This window comes from Geotrypetes seraphini, chromosome 6, assembly GCF_902459505.1.
Source record: "Geotrypetes seraphini chromosome 6, aGeoSer1.1, whole genome shotgun sequence".
Taxonomy (NCBI): Eukaryota; Metazoa; Chordata; class Amphibia; order Gymnophiona; family Dermophiidae; genus Geotrypetes; species Geotrypetes seraphini.
Genome location: NC_047089.1, coordinates 233,091,162 through 233,109,946, shown reverse-complemented (window position 1 = coordinate 233,109,946; position 18,785 = coordinate 233,091,162). Strand labels below are relative to the sequence as shown.

At 44.2% G+C, this 18,785-nt stretch overlaps 1 protein-coding gene across 1 annotated transcript in view; it reads right to left on the bottom strand.

Moving 5' to 3' along the window:
* The window catches only part of MORC3 (MORC family CW-type zinc finger 3), a 140,211-nt gene that overhangs the window by 83,965 nt on the left and 37,461 nt on the right, over positions 1-18,785 (bottom strand). The window contains exons 4-7 of the mRNA XM_033949594.1: positions 15,860-16,074; positions 14,378-14,525; positions 5,333-5,483; positions 906-1,037 (exon numbers count right to left, since the gene is read on the bottom strand). Of these exons, the coding sequence (XP_033805485.1) occupies positions 906-1,037; positions 5,333-5,483; positions 14,378-14,525; positions 15,860-16,074 (646 nt within the window). The remainder of the gene's footprint in view (positions 1-905; positions 1,038-5,332; positions 5,484-14,377; positions 14,526-15,859; positions 16,075-18,785) is intronic.

Genomic DNA, 18,785 nt, shown 5'->3' with positions numbered 1-18,785 from the left:
GCAGATCTGGTACCGAAAATAATATTTTGCTGGATCTGCCTATTTTTCAATGTGCGCTTTTTAAGAGTAGCACAGCGGGTGCAAGTGTCAGCCCGATGCTCCGGACCCAAGCACTGCAGGCACCAATTGTGCGGATCGGTGAGAGAGATCGGGCGTGCACACCGCTGGCACTTCTTAAAGCCCGGTTGAGGGGGCATGAAGGGAAACACGGCCTCCACAAAATCGAAGCCGGAGGCCTGTATGGTGGCAACAGGCCCCGCTGGGGCCGGCCTGAAAAAATAAGGAAAACTCGACAAGTTTTTTTTTTTTTTTTTGAAAGTAAAAAATAAAGTATTCCGAAGGAAAAAATAGAAGAAAAACGAAAAATACGCGAGCGGGAAGGCAGAAACTAGTTTTTCAATGGCCGTTGAAAACACATGCGTCTTCTTCGCTCCGCGGAAACGAAGAAACTGGGGACCACGCACTCCTCCGTCAGGCGGGAAGGCACTCGCGCATGCGCGGTGCGGCCAACTAGAACTTTCTAGTTAAAAGTGTCCGTACCGGGGCTCCGTCGGTGACGTCACCCATGCGTTAAGAATATGCTGCCTGCTTGTCCTGGGATAAGTATGTACATCTGGGAATGTCTATGTGCCGACCGCATAAAAAGTACATGTGCACTTGCAGACACACATTTTTATGTGCATAATTCACCTATGCAATTTTATAATAGCTATTTTCCAAATATCAAACATGTTTTACATGTGAAAATGCTTTATAAAATTACCCTCCTGATATTCAGCAATCTGGTTTAAAGGTATTATAAACATAGTAAAATAAAAAACTGAAATGTAGCCGTTTTAACTGGAAAGCAAAGAAAGTCAAGCAATTACATTTCATTTTAAGGATGCATTCTTAGGAAAGGATACTGCCAAAAACTTGGGTCTATAAACATCACGTTCAATGTACGCAAGACTTTTGGAAACCAGCTGTGTTTTGACTTTCTGTCCTCTTATTACTATTTGCATTCGTGGCTTCAGGTACAAAATGCTGCAATAAGCCTAAATGGAGAGGGGAAAACACACAGTATGGTGCATAGTGATTATTAAACTGTTACAGTAGTATACCAGAAAATACCACACAAGTAAAACAGAACTGAAAACCAAATACTTCTTACCAAAAGCACAATGCAATATATTTGGCACTTAACCTTTTTTGTTCATATTCCATTAATTACTGCAGTTGCTTCAGAGCAGAAAATCTGTGGCATAATTGCAATGCACCATCCCATTGTCAAGAGACCATCAAGAGTCTTGACTTTTCACCAATCATCTCAGATCTTGGATTTCTCGCATCTGTGATAGTTTCTTTGAGTAGTCATACTGGTTTACTGATGTGACCAAACTCAGAAAAATTGCAAGTTCACTGTATGTTCTGCTCCCCAAGATCAAGGGATCTTTGTATTGAAGTGTGTGTTTAATATTGCCTTTAATATTTGTGCAATGCCTGTAGCAGGTTTTTGCAACTGTGCCTTTAAGAATGAGCTCCTCCAGCTCCCCCCGCATGTTATGGGACACTTTTTTTTTAACATAGCTTTTATTTGTTGCCAAGGCACATTATACAGAACAACACATCCATAATCAATAGACAAAAGAACCATTGGCAGTGTACATATGTTAAAGGCAATATTAAACACACCTGCTCCCTTGAACATGAGGGCAAAACATACAGTGAACGTGGCAATTTTTCTGTTTGGTCACATCAGTAAACCAGGATGACAACTCTTGAAACACACCCAAAGAAACTATCACAGATGCGTGAAATCCAAGATCTGAGATGATTGGTGAAAAGTCAAGACTATTGACGAGATGGTGCACTGCAATTTTGCCACAGATTTTCTGCTCTGAAGCAACTGCAGTAATTAATGAAATATGAACCATAGAACTTAAAAACATCATATACAAAACATCCATGATGGTACAGAAAGCAACCAGCAACATTAACTCCCCCCCCCCAAGATCCCACATACAACATATATCACCCTCACGGTACAGTGTTCCTCTTCATAGCAATGCCATTTCCTAATGTAGCTCCCCATCCTATACAAAGTGCGCCAATTGTCCAGCACTAACTGCATGTCCGGAGCAGCAGACTGTTTCCAACCGGCCGCCAGCACCAAGTGAGCCGTCATCAGGAACAGTTTGGTAAAGTGAATTTCCCCCTCCTCCCAAACATTATCATAATAATGCAGAAAGACTAACCCAATGGAAGGCTCATGATCCCTATGCAGAATATGACAGGGTACCCCAAGCTATTCCAGAATCCCACCACATATGCAAGTAAGTGCTCAGTAGCCCACAGTCCCACCAACACTGTCCATCCCCCCCCTCTCCAGAGAGTTTTGCTAGGAGAATTGGGGTGTAATACCAGCACAGCAATGCTTTGTACCCAATTTTCCACCATCACAGTAGCTAAGCCCAGCATGGCAGTATGCTTCCAGGTCATGTCCCATTCCTCTGGGGTTATATTCCTGCCCAAATCTGCTTCCCACACTAACATGTATTTCAGGGGGACTTCAGATCTGCAACTGAGGCAGGCATATATAGCATAAATCATGCCCTTTTTGACCTCCGGGCCCAACAGTTGCTCAAATTCAGTTTCTCCGCCCTCCCCCAAGAGCTCACTCAGAATCCCCACCTACTAAATATAGTTCTTCACTTAAGAGATATGGGAACAAATCTCTAGGTTCCAAACCATACTTCTCCTGGAAGACTCCAAAGGGTCGCATCATCTGCCCCTCAATATCTATAAATTGCCCCACACATACCAACCCCGAAGTTCCCACCGCTGAAAGACCCTTACCCTATCCCCAGGGGCAAATTCAAAGTTAAACTGGAGTGGGGTATATCAAGAATGTTGCTGTCCCTGCAGGGCCAGACCCGCAAGGCAGTCTCTATAGCTTCAAAACCCTCCCCCCCATATACTTCCTACCTCCCAGGAGCCACAGCAGATAGAGTAAGGGGATTCAATTGTTCCTGCCCTGTTCTATATCCACCCAGAGTTTGCAAGTTTGAACCTGCCATTCCAGAAATGCCCTCAGCTGGGTTGCTTGATAATATTTCAAGAGGGACAGCACCACCAGGTCACCAAATTGTTTTATGCATACATAACACTCTCCCACTAATCCGTAGGTGCTTACAGGCCCACACAAAAGCAGAAATTCGCTTTTGCAGAGCCCCAAGCATCTTTTTAAATACCGCTTGCTGCTTCGACTGCCCACTCTCTCAAATTTACCACCCATCTTATGTTATCTATCACCCACCTGTCGCCCTGCTATAAAGCCGGATTAATCTGGGTGTATCATCCAGGGTACCCAACTCATCAACCTATCCACAAGATCTTAGTATCCACTCCTAGCAACGAGATTGGCCAATAAGAAGAACAGGCAGCGGGGTCCTTCCTTTCTTTAGCAATAATGTGATCCCTGCAAGAAGGATAAAGTATGGGAGCTGACTACTGTCCTCCAAAGAATTAAACAAGGACAGAAGCAATGGGAGGAACAAGTCTTGAAAGGCTCTATAGAATTTGACCATAAAGCCATCCAATCCTGGCAATTTTCCCCTTTTCACTGCCCGGAGAGCCCGATACACCTCAATCAGGGTAAAGGGTCTATCCAATCTCATAGCATATTGAAATGCTCTTAAGGACTTAGGTGAGCTTCAGGAGAGATGAGTTTTTGCCAGCACTGGAACAAAGATGAATCTATAAGCTAAGTGTTCTCTTAAAATATCTTTTGGAACATATTTTGGATTGATCAAAGAGACTACAATATTGAGGATTTTGAATTTAGTGAATTATTTTTGCTTAAGTTTGATTTATTTAATTATTGAAGGTGAGGGGTGGACAGATGATTATACAGATGAATTGCAAGATGGGGATCTAGAATAACTGTGCTATAAGAGATCCTATGATCTGATACACTTATGTGTGATGCCCCCCTCAGAATATTTAACTGTTGTGTGTTAAATGTTTTTCATTTATGATAAGATTGTTGCTTTCACCATCTCTCTATTGTTTTGTGGCTACATCTATCTTTGGCTTTAACTTTCTTCCACTTTTCTGATTCCTTTTCAAATCTATCTACTTTTCCATGTCTTCCCTTCCCATCTATGTGCACCATCTCCTCCCTCTCTCTGCATGTGCATAATCTCTTCTCTCTTTCTCCTCTCCTATTCCCATCTATCCATAAACAGCATTTCTTCCATCCCTTCTCCACCATACTTGTGCACCATCTCTTCCCCTCTCTCTTCCTCCCATGGTCTGAAATCTGTTTTCTCCCTCCTCCCCCCCTATGGTCTGGCATCTTTCTACTCTCTCTTCCTACAGTTTTGGCATCTCCCTCCCCCTCCCATCATGATCTAGTATCTCTGTCCTTCCTTTCCCCATCCCCTACTGTAATCTGGAATCTCTCTCCCTTCCTTTCCTTCCCTGGTCTGGCATCTCTCTCTCTCTTTCCCTCCCCCTTTCCAGTAGTCTGACATTTCTCTCCTTTCTTTCCCCCTTCCTGTGGTTTGGTATTTTTCTGCCATCCTTCCCTTCCATTCTACCATGGTATGGCATCTCTGTCCTCCCTCCCCTGGAGGTCTGGCATCTCTCTTTTCCTTTCCTCTCTGTCCGTAAGTTCCAGCATCTCTCAACTACTCTCCACCTAGGATTCCCCCACCCCCCATTTGCAGATGCTGCAGCTCTCTTCCATGTTTCTCCCCCCCCCCAGCAAGATCTGGTACTTTTCTCACTCTTCTTGCTCCCAGCAGTGCTGCATTCTTTCAAATCACTCACTAAAGTTAGAAGGGAAAAGATTCCATACAAACGTAAGTTCTTCTTCACCCAGAGAGTGGTTGAAATCTGGAACACTCTCCCGGAGGCTGTTAAAGGGGAAAATACCCTCCAGGGATTCAAGACAAAGTTAGACAAGTTCCTGCTGAACCAGAATGTACGCAGGTAAGGCTAGACTCAATCTGGGCACTGGATTTTGACCTGAGGGCCGCCGCGGGAGCGGACTGCTGGGCACGATGGACCACTGGTCTGACCCAGCAGCGGCAAATCTTATGTTCTAATCATGTCTGCAGCCTGAAAACACGCTACCTTTGGCAGCCTAGATGCTTTCACCTCTGCTACAACTTCCTGACCCTGCAGCAGAGGAAAAACTTCCAGGGCCGCCAAAGGCAAGAGTGTTTACGTCACTCATGCTTCCAAAGATTTTTGAAATTGAATTTAAATAAAAATGCTGGATTCTATTTTAATCACCAAGTTTTATTCACCTTGAATAAAATTGATTTCTTTTCTGTATACATACCCGGAGTGAATAATCGCTTTCTGGTGGAACTTGGTCTATTCTGTCTTGTTTTCTGTACCCTCTCTTCCCTGTTATATCGTCCAAATCATCAGGAATTCGGATATCATATTTATCTTTATTGAAATCAAATTCAGGGCGCCCACGTTTATCACTAAGGGAAGACAAAAAATCATTTATCAAGTCAATACTGAATGACCTATCACTATTTCAAGTATGGCATACAAAGAAAGGGAGTCCAAATATACAGCAGAAAACACCACCACTCAACAAAAGTGAAACTGCCTTCAGAACTGGGACGAAAGTTACTTTATTTCAGAGAGCTGAACGCAAGACATAAAGTGAGGAGAGCATATGTCGCTACTAGTTTCAGAAAAGGTTTACTGCATTTGGGACAAATCACTTTGAAAAGAGAAAAGACTTCTGAGGCAGCAAGAGCCGAAAACTGACAGTGTCGTGTCTTATATTCTGAAAAAAAGTAACTTTCGTCCCAGTTCTGAAGGCAGTTTCACTTTTGTTGGGTGATGATATTTTCTACTATTTCAAGTACACTTCTCCCTCCATATCCGCGGATTCACGATTTTTTGGCTGCTGACTCCGTCCCCTAATTTTCGTCACTGAACCTGGCGTTTCACATTGGAAATCGCTGCTCCTGGTGGTTCATGGAGGAAATCGTTGCTCCCGGTGGTTCCTGAAGGAAATCGCTGCTCCCGGTGTTGTACGGAGCAAATCACAGGCCAGGTTATTCACGGTTTATTATCTTTTTCAGGTCTATTTTACCGAAAAACCGCAAATAACATGCAAAAAGTTATTTGCGGTTTTTCGGTATTCACGGCTATGTTCTGCCCACATCCCCCGCGAATACAGAGGGAGAAGTGTATGGTCATACTAGCTTTCACCATCAGATTGGATTCCATTTCATTACTTCTAGTTAGTTGAACTGTAATGCTATAAGGACTGAATTTAAGCCACATTCTTAATATATCCTGAATATAAGCAAATTCACTTATTACAAAAAACTATATTGTAGAAGGGAAGATTAGGTACTTATTAGAGAATGACACGGGGAAAACATTTGTCCCCGTCACCGCCCCGGCGACCACCTCCCTGTCCCCGTGACCACTGTCCCCGTCCCCGCAACTTCCGGCCCCCTAGCATTCATATAAGCCTCAGTACTGCAATATTTAGCTTATTCCTTCCTTATAAATCAAAGTTCTGGCTGCTGAACTAGAGAAAGAGATGTTCAGCTGGCAGGGCTTTGTTTATAAATTTTTATCAACACAAATATACTACTTTATCCTAAAACAAAAAAAAGAAAGAACGAAAATAAATAGAAATTTTTTTTTCCTACCTTTGTTGTCTGGTTTCTGCTTTCCTCATCTTCTCATTCAATTCCTTACATCCACTGTCTTTCTTCTCTCTGCGTCTTCCATTTGCTTTGTTACTGTGCCTCTCCCTTAAACCCCCCTCAATTGGTCTGACACCCATCTTCTTCCCTCCGCTCCCCCCAGAGTCTGGCACCTCTGCCTTCTTCCCTTCCAGCCTCTTCTCCCCACTCTCTGTTCCCCATTTCCCTTCAGTGTCTTCTCCTCCTCACTCTCTGTTCCCCATTTCCCTTTAGCGTCTTCTCCCCACTCTGTCTTCCACATTTCCCTTCAGCGTCTGTTCCTCTCCACCCCCCTTCAGCATCTGTTCCATTCCTTTCCACCACCCTTCACCCTCTCCACCCCCTTCACCTTCTGTTCCTTTCTACCGCCCTTCAGCACCCCTTGCACGGTCCGACCATCTCCCTCCCTCTTACCTTCGTGGCATGTTACAATGTAATTTGTGCAAGCTGCCAGAGCCTGCGAGCTCGGTCCCTGTCCCATCTCCACAAACCATCTCGCTTCCGTGTTCCTATTTTCCACACTTCTAATATCTCCCTTATGTATCTGGCATTGTCCCCCTCCGTGTCCATATACTATCCCCATGTATGCCCTCTTTATGTCTCTGTCTCTATGCCCCCATGCACATAATTTCCCCTGTTTCTGTTACCTTCCTGTGTACAGATTTCCCCTCTCTTCCTCTTCCACACCAATGTGTCTCTTCTCTGCAATCCCATCTAGCTTCTTTCCCTCTTTCTTCCCCCCCCCCCCCCCCCCCCCCCCCCGCTTCCAGCACCTGCCTGTCCTCCCCTTTCTTTCCTGCTGTGGGTTTCTTTCTCTCCCTCTTCATCCACTTGGCCCAGAATCTCTTTCCCTTTCACTCCCTCCTTCCTAGTGTGAGCTGGGAACACGTGTGATCACAGATCACGCAGTCCAGCAGCCCCCTCCCGCCCAATTGCAGCGTTCCGCCATCTCCCTCCCTCCATCTCACTTTAGGTGCCGACTTTAATTATTTATCTCCCAGCCGTGCGGCTACTTGAATTGTTGAATCTTCTCCTCTGACGCAACCGGAAACAGGAAGTTGCATCAGAGGAGAAGATTCAACAACTCGAGCGCGGCTTATTGAAAGCGTGCAACTGGGAGAAGAAGAATTAAAGTTGGCACCTAAGGTAAGGTGAGGTGGAGGGAGGGAGATGGCAGGACGCGGATGCGACGATCGGGTGGGGATGCTGGACCGCACGATCCGTGATTGTTTCTCTGCGGAAACAAGACCATTCACCGCTCCACAGGGCAGTGAATGGCCTTGTCCCTGTCCCCGCAGCGACCACTATTTTTTTTTCTCTCCCCGTTTCTGCGGGTTACCCACGGGTAACAACTACCGTGTCATTCTCTAGTACTTATCTCGGTAATCTTCTAATAAATAGGCACGTCAATGCCTTCCCATGAGAATTGTGTAGAGAGCCTCATTAGCATTTTCTTCGCTCTGTCTCCCATCTCTCTGGGCTGACCTGTGATTCTTCAGTTCATAGCGAAGCAGATGGTCAGCCATAGAGAAGGCAACAAAAGAGGGAGGGGTATGGGGACATTCCCCGAAAACAAAACAATACAATATAACTTCTTGTATCCTGCAATTTTCTACATGGAATCAATGCAGCTCACAGCAAAGGATTTTACATTAATGACTCAAAGCTTAGAGATAAGTGAATTTAACATTGATGGCTCAAGTTAATCTAGTCTAATCTGAATTTCTGGATTGTATTTATTCAATACTGGTACAATTTTAAGATGCCCAAAGGTAGAAATCCGTGCAGAACTTAAACTCTAAATGGTGAGACCTTAGCTAGGACTAAAGCAGAACGTGATTTAGGAGTGATCATTAGTGAAGACATGAAAACTGCCAATCAAGTAGAGAAAGCTTCATCCAAGGCTAGACAAATGATGGGTTGTATCCGTAGAAGTTTCGTCAGCCAGAAGCCCGAAGTCATAATGCCTTTGTACAGATCCATGGTGAGACCTCATCTGGAATATTGTGTATAATTCTGGAGGCCACATTATCAAAAAGATGTGATGAGAATTGAGTCGGCTCAACGAATGGCCACCAGGATGGTCTCGGGGCTCAAGAATCTCCCATGTGAGGAAAGACTGAATAAATTGCAGCTATACTCACTCGAAGAACGTAGAGAGAGGGGGGACATGATTGAGACGTTTAAATATATCACGGGCCGTATCAAGGTGGAAGACGATATCTTCTTTCTTAAAGGACCCTTGACCACAAGAGGGCACCCGCTGAAAATCAGGGGCGGACAATTTCATGGCAACACCAGGAAGTATTTCTTCACCGAAAGGGTGGTCGATCATTGGAATGAACTTCCACTGCAGGTGATTAAGGCCAGCAGCGTGCCAGATTTTAAAAAAAAATGGGATACGCATGTGGGATCTCTAGCGGGGTGAAGTTATGAGGATGGGTCATTAGGGTGGGCAGACTTGATGGGCTGTGGCCCTTTTCTGCCGTCATTTTCTATGTTTCTATGATAGTTTTATTTACATCTCATTGTTGGGAGAGCGCATTTCTTTGTGAGCAGATAGGGCAGTAGGGGAAGGGAATACAATTGTATATTGGATGGCAATACAGTATCTGGTTAGAAGTAACGAGAGACAAGGAATGAGATAAAGTCTTCGAACAGCATTTTGTAATAGTGACAGTATGTGGTGGACTACTGCAGTTACGTAGGCAGATTGTTTCAGATGTGTGGTCCTAGGAACTCAAAGGTAGAGTCAAACATCTTTTGATGGCATACTTGCTGGGAAGACGTGAATGGTGTCTTGAAGCACCGCATGGACCCTGAATTGAGGAAGGTGGACGAGACCTTAATGTTAGACACTAGTCTGTCAGAGTTCTCTCTGTAGATAGCCTTGTAAATCATACAAGCTATCTTGTAGCAAATTCTTTTTTCCCGCTGGTAACCAATGTAGTTTAAGCAGCAGAAGACTAGCCCTCTCAAAACAGCTTGAGAGAAAAATCAGCCTTACTGCTGCATTTTGGAGCATTTTCTGTCACTTCAGCTCCTTTACTGTAATGCCTAGTAGAGTGAGTTGCAATAATCCAGGTAAGGTAGCAGGACAGCTTGCACCACCTTTCTAAAGCTATCTTGGGTCAGAGCCGATCTGATTGTTCTCAATTGGCTGAATCTGAAAAAGAACTTCCATACCAAGGATGCAATCTGGCCTTTGAATGACAGTGAGGAGTCTAAGTAACTCCTAATACCTTAGAGTTCTTTATTGTGAACACTTCACCTATAGATAGTACTAGTTCCTTGTAAGGTAGCATGTTGTAGTCCCCAAATCAGAGCATTCTTGTCTTTGTTGATCTTGAGGAAGTTTGTCTGAAGCCATGTACTCAGGCTGTCAACAGTAACGTTTATGAGCTGTAATGTGTCGTTCAGTGATTCTTCAGTCCTAAATAGCCCACTGGGACAGATACGGGAGAATACTTGAGTACCTGATTGTAAAACCGCTAAGATAAACCTTGATATGCGGTATATAAAATACCTAATAAACTTGAAACTAAACTTGAGGATGCCTCTGGGAGAACCATCGAGATGTTTAAAAGGCTGTATGAGCACCCTGGTTCACCATCAACCCAAGAACTTGGAGATACTGCCAAGCCTTAGAAGAGATTCTTGCTCCAGATCTGGAGCTTCTACTTGTGTGGCTAGGGAAGAACACACATCCTTGGAGCATGTCGAACCGAACTCCCAGATAATCCAGCATCTGGGAGGACGTCAACTGGCTCTTTTTGAAATTAACAATCCATTTCAGATTGCAGGACACCACAGAATCCACGCACTCGCACTCCAGCTTGGATGGAGTTCTAATCAACCAGATGTCCAGACAGGAATGAACTTGGACTCCCACCCACCACCACAGCGGTGAAGATGCAGGGGGCCGTTGCCAACCCAAAGGAGAAGGCTGAAATTGGAAATGCTACTGGAGATCATGAAAGCTCCATTACTTCCAGGGTCTTTGAACTAAAGGGATAAGAGATAAACCTCTATCAGATCCAGCAAGGCAAGAACCTTTCCCAGAGTCATTGCTACGATGACCAACTGCGCCGCCTCCATCTGACCAACTTGAGATCCAAGATGGGCCTCCAGTCATCTGAACCTTGCTTTGGTATGATGAAGTATAAAGAATATCTGCTTGAGCCCGATTCATCTTCGAGAACTGGCTGTACAGCCAAAAAGTCCAAGAGACGCAGCCGAATAGCTCTGACTTTAAGCACCTTCTCTGACCTTACCAAAGGAAAATCCAGAAATAAATCCGGAGGGAGTTGAAGGAAGTCTTATCTTACCAGTCTCATATGATGTCCAGCACCCACTGGTCTGAGGAGATCCATTCTCGCTCCTGGAGAACTCAGACAACCAACCTCCACAAGAGAAAGCACTGCTGAGGCCTTGTCAGTGGGGGGCCCCTTGGAGGTGGGGCCAGCAGGAAAACCCAACATACGCGGTGTCTGGGGTTGCTATAGCAATGTCTGTAGCTCTGGGAATATCTCTGGGCAGATGAACCTGTGGAACTTTGACAAAACCTGCTGCAACCTCCTCCCGGAGCACGCCACGCTCGTTATTCAGGAGGGACTTAGGACGGCGGTAATCCACACTGGTCATAGGGTCACCTAAGGCCTCTTTCAAAAGGCATTTGACCCTTAAAAGGGGTCTGTGAAGAGTTGAATCTCCAGCCCAGTGTCAAATCCAGAGTGTTTGGCAAGGAGATACAGCATAAGCCGAAACCTTGCCCAAAACCCTTATAAGGGCATATAAGGCAGGCAACATAATCCACCCCCTCAAGCATCAGCTGGCAGGTGTCATCTTCCACTGAGGGAATCCGGCAAAATCTCTTGTAACAGTCACATGCCGCAAAGAAGGCAGCAGCTGTGACCTCAATGCCCATAGAAGCCGCTTCCAAAAAGCTTCTACAAAGCCATATCCACTCTACAATTTTAAGAATTATTCAGCAGCACTGCTCCTGGTCTCGGGAGGGCAGTGTGCTTAGTCACCTGAACCACCGTTGAATCCATCTTCGACTGCTCAAATAGAAACATAGAAATAGACGGCAGATAAGGCCCATCAAGTCTGCCCACTCCAATGACCCTCCCTATCTATCTTTGAGGATAGATCCCACATGTCTGTCCCATCCGGCCTTAAAATCTGGCATGCTGCTGGCCTCAATAACCTGAAGTGGAAGACTATTCCAGCGATCAACCACCCTTTCGGTGAAGAAAAACTTCCTAGTGTCACCGTGCAGTTTCCCGCCCCTTATTTTCCACTGATGCCCCCTTGTTGCCGCGGGACCCTTGAAAAAGAAGATATCCTCTTCCACCTCGATGCGGCCCGTGAGATACTTGAATGTCTCGATCATATCTCCCCTCTCTCTACGTTCCTCGAGTGAGTAGAGCTGCAACTTCCCTAACCGCTCCTCGTATGGGAGCTCCTTGAGTCCCGAGACCATCCTGGTGGCCATTCTCTGGACCGATTCCAGTCTTAGCACATCCTTGCGGTAATGTGGCCTCCAGAATTGCACACAGTACTCTAGGTGCGGTCTCACAATGGGTCTATAATTTAATTTAATTTAATTTAATTTAATTTAAGCCTTAAGTTTATATACCGCATCATCTCCACAAAAGTGGAGCCCGGCACGGTTTACAAATCTTAAATATAGGAGGAGAGAGGAGAAAGAATTACAAGAGCATTTGAAAAGAGGGGAAGAAACAAAGAGAAGAGATGTTAAAATGAATTGAATAAGAAATGGGTACTTTGAAATTCCCTAACTGTCCCGAAGGCTCACAATCTAACTAAAGTACCAAGACAAGCAAAATTAGCAAATATTAGATAAGAAAATAAAGATAGCGGAAATGAGATACAAAACATCCTAACAAGAATACATAGAGCTCTCAATATTAAACTATTGAAGAACAAAATTAATTAAAAGAAAAACTAAGCAAAATAAATAAAAATAAATAAAAATAGTATATAAATAGGACAAAAGTCAGGAAGGGCTTGATTTTATTTCCCTCAGTCATCAATGATTATCGACTTTGGAGCTATAGCTGTTTCCACTGGGCAACCGCCATCATCGAGCTTTGTACATCAGCCCTGGGATCACTCTTCAAAGCAGAAAGAAGCATTTCCCGACCCTCTGGACTGCTGTTCATCAAATTCAACAGCTCACAGATCTTCCGGCTTCGATTCTCTGCTATCCGGTCAAGACAGAGCAGTTCACCCATCCCCCGAAGACATCGCAACACACAAACAATGATCCAGTCGGCTGTGGGACATCCGACGCTGCAACACTCCGGCATGACAAAACGGCCATTCTCCAGACCTCCCATCCTGCTGGTGTCGCATTGCCAGTAGGGGATCCGAGCACGTCTAGCTGCAGGGAGATCACAGTTCACGCATAATGACTTCAGGTTTACGGCTGACGAAACTCCTGCGTATGCAACCTATGATTTGCCTTGCTTTGGATGAAGCTTGCTCTATTTGATTTGCAGACTTCATGTCTTCCCTGACAATCACCCCTAAATAGCTGTTGAAATTTCAGTACCATAGGATTAAGCTGAGCCATGACCTTAGCCACTCGAAAAAAAAACCTCTGCTGAGACATGGAGGGCTGAGCCTTTAATTTCAAATCCTTTATAGCATCCGCTATCAAATGGTGAACAGAGGCAGAATTAAACATCCGGCAGACAGAGGAGTCAACACCCACATCAGGACTCTCTGGAACATCGTGGCTGACAGTGCCACAAGGGTGGGCGCTGTATCCATAGTATCAGCACACCAGATAAAGGTATTCTGGGAACCTGAGCAGTGGCCTCCGCAAAAGAAGACCCTGGCAGAGAAATCCACAGCACACCCATCAGTGGATGTAACAGAATTGTGGCTGTGAGGCTATTTTCCCTAAAGCTATAGCCATTACCCTGTACTTGTAGTCTGTATTTGTGTGTTTATTTCCTTGAATATACCTTGGGCTCTGAGGAGTCCCCCCCAAGTTTTAACAGCAATCACCATAAGGTTGGCCCTTACAATATGTATTTAAGCATTCCTATGCTGGGTGAGAAACGTGTTGTTGTTTTTTTATATAATTTTGTTTTGCACATTTCCACACTTTATAAAATAGAACTTTTTGATTCTTTAATGATAATGCTAGCAACTGACAATTTAATAATTACTTAATATTCCCCATAATGTAGTTCCATTTCTCTCCCTTTATTTTTCAACTCTATGGGGTCCTTTAACTAAGGTTCGCGAGACGTTTTAGCACGCGCTAAACACTAACACGTCCATAGGATATAATGGACACATTAGTGTTTCGCACGTGCTAAAACAGCTAGTGCCTTAGTAAAGGACCCCTATGTTACACATTTTTATGCTTTGTAAAATCTCACTGAATGAAATTTTTCTAGGGTAGTATATTAATTTTTAATAAATCTGAAACCTAAAGTGGCCTATATTATTAGAATATTAGTATTCAGAAACAGAATATTATCTAAGACATAATAGTATTTGAAATTAGAAATAAGAAAATGGAATATTCCCCCAAAGCTGGAAATACTTCCAGGTGGAAAATACTATTCTCCCATCTTGTACTACTGGGAGAAAGACATTGTAGTTCATTATCCTCTTACCTTCTAAGATTCCACAAGATGATCCTAGTTCCTTTTTTCCCAATAATAGCATCTAATTCTGCCAACAAATCTCTTTCTGTTGAAAACAATGAATGTTTCAGGATTGCACTCAAATTGACTGCAGAATCTGAATTCTTAACCAGGTGACGTTAAGATGAGAGTCAAGGATTGAAAGAAAAAATTTTGGTACTTAGAGGTAAAAGGTGGTATTTTATTGGGACAGAAAAGTTAGAGCAGTAACATGAGAAGTTAAGGGATCCATGAAGGTCTCCCTTAACAGATATATTAATCCTTCTTGATTATTTGACTTTATTCTGTAGTCAAGAAACCTAGTACCTTAGAAGAGGTGAGCTAAGCCATTTCAAGCACACACCTTTCAAAGCAGTTTGAAGATACAAGGGTCATTTCATAAATAATGTGAACTATTTTTTAAAATTTACATGTTTCATTTTTTTTCCAAGTATTTCTTTACAATCCTTCAATATAGTCTCCCTGCTTTGCAATGACCGAGTCCCAACGTCCGGGAAGCTTCATGATTCCAACCAAGATACCGTTTTTGTTCAGCTGCCGAATGGCTTGGATACCAGCGGAAAAAAGCTCTTCCAGAGATGCAAAACGATGTCCATGCATAGGTTGTTTCAACTTTGGAAAAAGGTCGAAGTCTGGTGGACTCATGTCTGGACTGTAGGGAGCATGAGATAAAACCTCTTAGCCGTATTTGCGTAGTTTTTCAATGATGGCATTCCTTATGTATGGGCGAGCGTTGTCGTGAAGAATGAGTGGCCCAGCCAAGAGCAACTGCGGTTGGGTTTTGTGCAATTTTATGAAAATTATCTGCAAAAAATCACAATAATACACTACTGTGACACTTCTTTCACATGGAACTTTGTCTGTAATGATGATGCCTTCATGATCATAAGCAAAAATCATTATTTGTTTGACTTTTGATTGAGCTCATCAAAAATTTTTGGCTGTGGGGAAGAAGGAGCTCTCCACTCGTCATTGAAAAACTATGCAAATATGGCTGGGAGATGTTACCTCATGCTCCCTACAGTCCAGACATGAGTCCATCAGACTTTGACCTTTTTCCAAAGTTGAAACAACCTACGTGGATATCGTTTTGCATCTCTGAAAGAGCTTTCTTCCGCCGGTACCTGAGCCATTCAGCAACTGAACAAAAACGGTGTCTTGGATGGAATAATGAAGCTTCCCGGACATTGGGACTCGGTCATTGCAAAGCAGGGAGACTATATTGAAGGATTGTAAAGAAATACTTGAAAAAAAAAAATAAAACATTTAAATTTTTAAAAATTGTGTGCATTATTTATGAAATGACTCTCATATATAGACATGCATAACAGTATATCATGTTCTGTAAAAGAGAGAGTAAGAATGAGGTAAAATATTTTGAAATACATGCATACAAAAAATACCATGTTCTGGTACACATTTACACAAGTAGATGAACATTGAAAAGGATATGTTGTCTGTTGAAGGCTATGATTGGAACAATCACATGTTCTGCCTTAATTCGCTCCAAGTAAGTCTGAGACAGCATCCCCACACTCATGCCTGTTTCATTTTTCGTGAAAACAATTGCATCTTTTCCCAGGCGCATGGATCCAGATTTAAACCCATTTCCATAAAGCCCCACTGGAACATGACCATTTACACTGACTTTGTCACTGAAGCCAAAGCTGAAAACAAAACATTAAGAAACACATTGCAATATTAAAAAAACCACATGCTACATAAAACAGGTGCATGACTAGAATTGTAGGGAAAAAATATAGCCAGAAATATAAATTCTGAGGTACTAACCAATTGCAAAGAAGCTTTGATGATGCTAAACAACACTTTAACCAGCTTTCATTTCATCACACCGTTGAACTTAAAGCAGGAGTGTCAAACTCAATCACATAAGGGGCCGAAATCTAAAACATAAGCTACGTCGCAAGCCAAATTTTTTTTATTAAGATACTTAGGGGTCCTTTTATTAAAGTACACTAACCGATTTAGCGTACGCTCAATGCGCACCTTAATAAAAGAACCCCATAGTCTTAGTAGAAGTATAGGGTTTTACAGTGTTCCCGCTAAGCTGCGCTGGGGTGCGCTCACGCACAAAATATTACCTCGCAGCGCACAAGTTTCTCGTCACAGCGCACACAGTGTAGAGCACAGTTCTTCAACCGCCGGTCCGCAAACAAAATCTTGCCGGTCCGCGAAGGATTCGGTCCCCGCCGCAACGAAAGGCCGGCGTCAGCTGACTTGCAACTTCCTGTTGCAGTCGCTGTGCCGGGACTCCTGCCTTCGCCGGGACTCCTGCCTTCCACCGCGTTTGCCTCCTGCCTTGTCTCCGCACCTCCAGACCAGCAGCGGCAGCTGTGTATGCTTTTAACTTCGGCACAGAGCTGCCCCTAATCAATAGTTTAGCGCGGTTTCATAAGGCAGCCTCGGGGCCTTTGCTAGGCCGGCCCACATCGCATCATCGAAGCGGGCCGGCTATCAAAGGCCCCGAGGCTGCCTCATGAAACCGCGCTAAACTATTGATTAGGGGCAGCTCTGTGCCGAAGTTAAAAGCATACAGAGCTGCCGCTGCTGGTCTGAACTCTTGGGCCGCTGAAGGAGGGCAAAAAGCAGCTGTCCTGGAGGTTTCCCTTCCTCTCGCCTTTACAGGTTCCTTTTTTCCACCTTTTTTTTTTTCCTTCAAACGGCAACGGGCCCCAGCATCGACATCAATCAAGTAAGTTCCACTGTCAATCAAGCGGTTCTGCTCGGCCAAAGCTTCCCCTGTGACATGAGCCACCCTCAGGGGAAAGAAAGTGACCCACAAAGGTGAGGGGAAGGGGGGCAGATGATGGAAGTTGGGGGGGGAGAGAGGGAGAGAGAGAGAGAGAGAGAGAAGGGGCAGATGATGGAATGGAGGAGATGAGAGAGAGAGAGAAGGGGACAGATGATGGAAGTGAGAAGAAGGGAGAGAGAGCAGAAGGCAGATGGATGTCAGTTGAGAAGGGAGAGCAGATGCTGAATGGAAGTGGGGAAAGAACACATACTGGATGGAAGGAGGAGATAAATAAAGGGGGAAGAAAATAGTAAGATAATGGAGGGGTGAGGGAAAGGGGTGACAAGCTGTGTGTAGACACAGTGAAAAGAGGGAAACGGGACTAAATAGTAAGAAAGAATTTAATTTAGATGGAGGCAGAAAATAGAGAAGGAAGACCAGAGAAGAAAAGGGAAGAGAGAGCAGAGAATGATCAGATCTGAGTGGAGGAAATGAGAAGAGAGATATGCTAAAAACCACAGGGGGGAGGGAAGGATAGAGATGCCAGACCATGAGGGGAACAGAAGGAAGATGATGGATGCTAGACCAAATTGGGGGGTGGGGGGGGGGCAGGAGGAGAGATGGCAGGGAAAGACAGACAGTGAATGGAAGGGGCAGATGCTGGACTGAAGAGACAGAGAAGGTTATCATGCTGCTGTACCGGGCCATGGTACGCCCTCACCTGGAGTACTGCGTCCAGCACTGGTACTTTAAGAAGGACACGGTACTACTCGAAAGGATCCAGAGAAGAGCAACTAAAATGGTTAAGGGGCTGGAGGAGTTGCCGTACAGCGAAAGATTAGAGAAACTGGGCCTCTTCTCCCTTGAGCAGAGGAGATTGAGAGGGGACATGATAGAAACATTCAAGGTACTGAAGGGAATAGACTTAGTAGCTAAGGCAGGGAGAACGAGAGGGCACTCTCTAAAGTTGAAAGGGGATAGATTCCATACAAACGTAAGGAAGTTCTGTGGTAGAAAGCAACATATTTATTTGGCTCATAACTTGCTGGCGCCCGATATTTTTAGCTCACAGTGAAAAAAGTTTGCTCACAACACCCGCCCGCTTAGAGGGAACACTGGTTACAACCTCTCCAACCCCACGCTGGCTCTGCGATGTAAACAAAATAAATAAAAAACAACTTTTCCTCTCTCTTTTAGGTTCTAGTTCACACTTGCTGTCTAACACCAGCTCTGGCAGGATACACATTTCAAATCTGACATATTGTAATCACAAAACAGAAAATAAAATGATTTTTTTCTATCTTTTGTTGCCTGGTCATTATTCAAATCAAGTTGGTCCCAGGCTCTGGCTTCTCTTTGTCTTCTGATAACTCGCTTGCCAAGGTCTCCTGCCCATTTGTTGTTTTCTTCTTTCTCAATGCTCACCATCCATCTTCCATCTCTGTCCTCCCCTTCCGTTTACCTTCCCTTCACCACCATATATCCTAAAACCCGTACAGAATCCCATACACATGCACTGGGTGACTGAAGAAGAAGAAGAAGAATGAGGGGAACCTGAGATTGAAATCTGTCGCCCCATTTTCTGGGAAGAAACACACACCTCTCGTACATAACTAACAACATCCC